Source organism: Austrofundulus limnaeus, unplaced genomic scaffold (genome assembly GCF_001266775.1).
Source record: "Austrofundulus limnaeus strain Quisiro unplaced genomic scaffold, Austrofundulus_limnaeus-1.0 Scaffold2, whole genome shotgun sequence".
Taxonomy (NCBI): Eukaryota; Metazoa; Chordata; class Actinopteri; order Cyprinodontiformes; family Rivulidae; genus Austrofundulus; species Austrofundulus limnaeus.
The window spans coordinates 5,994,635-5,995,924 of NW_013952404.1; the positions used below are offsets into that span (position 1 = coordinate 5,994,635).

At 39.6% G+C, this 1,290-nt stretch overlaps 2 protein-coding genes across 4 annotated transcripts in view; one reads left to right on the plus strand and one right to left on the minus strand.

The window, feature by feature from the left end:
• Nucleotides 1-115: 115 nt before the first annotated feature.
• The window catches only part of mlh3 (mutL homolog 3 (E. coli)), a 7,139-nt gene continuing 5,964 nt past the window's right edge, over nt 116-1,290 (minus strand). For 2 of the 3 annotated variants that reach the window (XM_014012699.1, XM_014012718.1), the window contains 5 exons: nt 797-956; nt 686-709; nt 530-608; nt 289-440; nt 116-206 (listed from right to left, as the gene is read on the minus strand). In XM_014012699.1, coding sequence (XP_013868153.1) covers nt 135-206; nt 289-440; nt 530-608; nt 686-709; nt 797-956 — 487 coding nt within the window. In that variant the 3' untranslated portion in view covers nt 116-134. The remainder of the gene's footprint in view (nt 207-288; nt 441-529; nt 609-685; nt 710-796; nt 957-1,290) is intronic. The other variant, XM_014012709.1, reaches the window with a different exon arrangement.
• Nucleotides 386-1,290, plus strand: part of LOC106520597 (CD209 antigen-like protein E) — a 29,194-nt gene continuing 28,289 nt past the window's right edge. The window contains exon 1 of the mRNA XM_014012788.1: nt 386-459. The gene's annotated coding sequence lies outside the window, so the exon portion shown is untranslated. The remainder of the gene's footprint in view (nt 460-1,290) is intronic.

Here is a 1,290-nt window from a genome sequence, read left to right on the forward strand (position 1 = left end):
TGAAAAGATCCCAGACCAAAAAGACCATAGATAAAGGCCAGTGCTCACATAGAAGACATTATTTGAGTTAAATCTTATTCTTTCTTTTTTTTTTACAATAAACCAAACAGAAATCTAAAAGCACACCTTTGTTTTTATTTATTTCCATACAGCTCCCACGCCTTGTACATTCTTCGTAGCTTTCTCATGTTGGGCTTCTGGATATCCTGCGGGGATAAAAAGCACCATCAAATAACAATATTTATATTTTTAATCTTCAACTGAAAAAAAGTTAGGAAGTTCTCTTACCTTCTGGTTGTTGTCCAAATGAAGGAGGTCTACGAGGGGAACGATGGACGGTCGGCCATGGGCGCACTGGAACGGCAGCTGGCACCAAGATAAGGATGCTACAAGGCTGCAGCATTCATCTCTGCTCAGAGCGTCGTTGAATTTAATGGCACCTGCTCACAGCGTACCCGTGTAAGTCAGACTCAAGGCTCACTGTCACAAAGCAAATAAACTCAGAGCGTATAACATTCATTATTTTTACCGTGACATGCGAGTGAAGCAAGCACTTTCAGAACAGTGAGAGGCAAAGTTCCTTTTACTCTGCCTGTAGAGCGAAGTAACTGAAAAAAAGAGGGATTTTATGTCTATATTTATTTTTAAAATGACACTTTCAGCACTGCTATAGGAACTTATTTACCTCAATCTGCTCTCGGAGATACTCCTGAGGTGAGAGACAGCAGAGGTTGACAGAGAGATAATAAAACTTTCACTTATCAAAACATTTGATTCGATGAACTGATGTCTTCACCTCGACAACAGGCTTGATGACAGACGGCCTCCCTCGCCGCAGCTCGTTGCTCTCTTTCTCCATGAAGCAAAGTGGAACCTTCCCAACAAACACAAGCGGAGCTGCTGTTTGGGAGAAACTAACATCTAGACCCAAACTCCTCAAATGTGGCTGACAGGATCTGCAGGAAGAGGAAGGAACAATTCAGCTTCTGTCTGGAAGGCTTTGATGGTTATAGTAGTAAATAACAAATGTTCAGATTTTATTGACAACTGGCCAATACATATTTAGCATTGTTTGAAAATTACTAACAGTGCCAGAGCCTAATTTGAATGAAACTTACAAAAATATCAGTTAGGAGTCATTACACTGGATGGGAGCACAAACTTATTTTAATAAAATATATGTGAAAAAATTTCAATTCAATTCAGTTTATTTATATAGCGCCAAGTCACAACATACGTTGTCTCAGGGCACTGTACATAAAAAGAACAATCTAAAGAAGAAACCAGCAG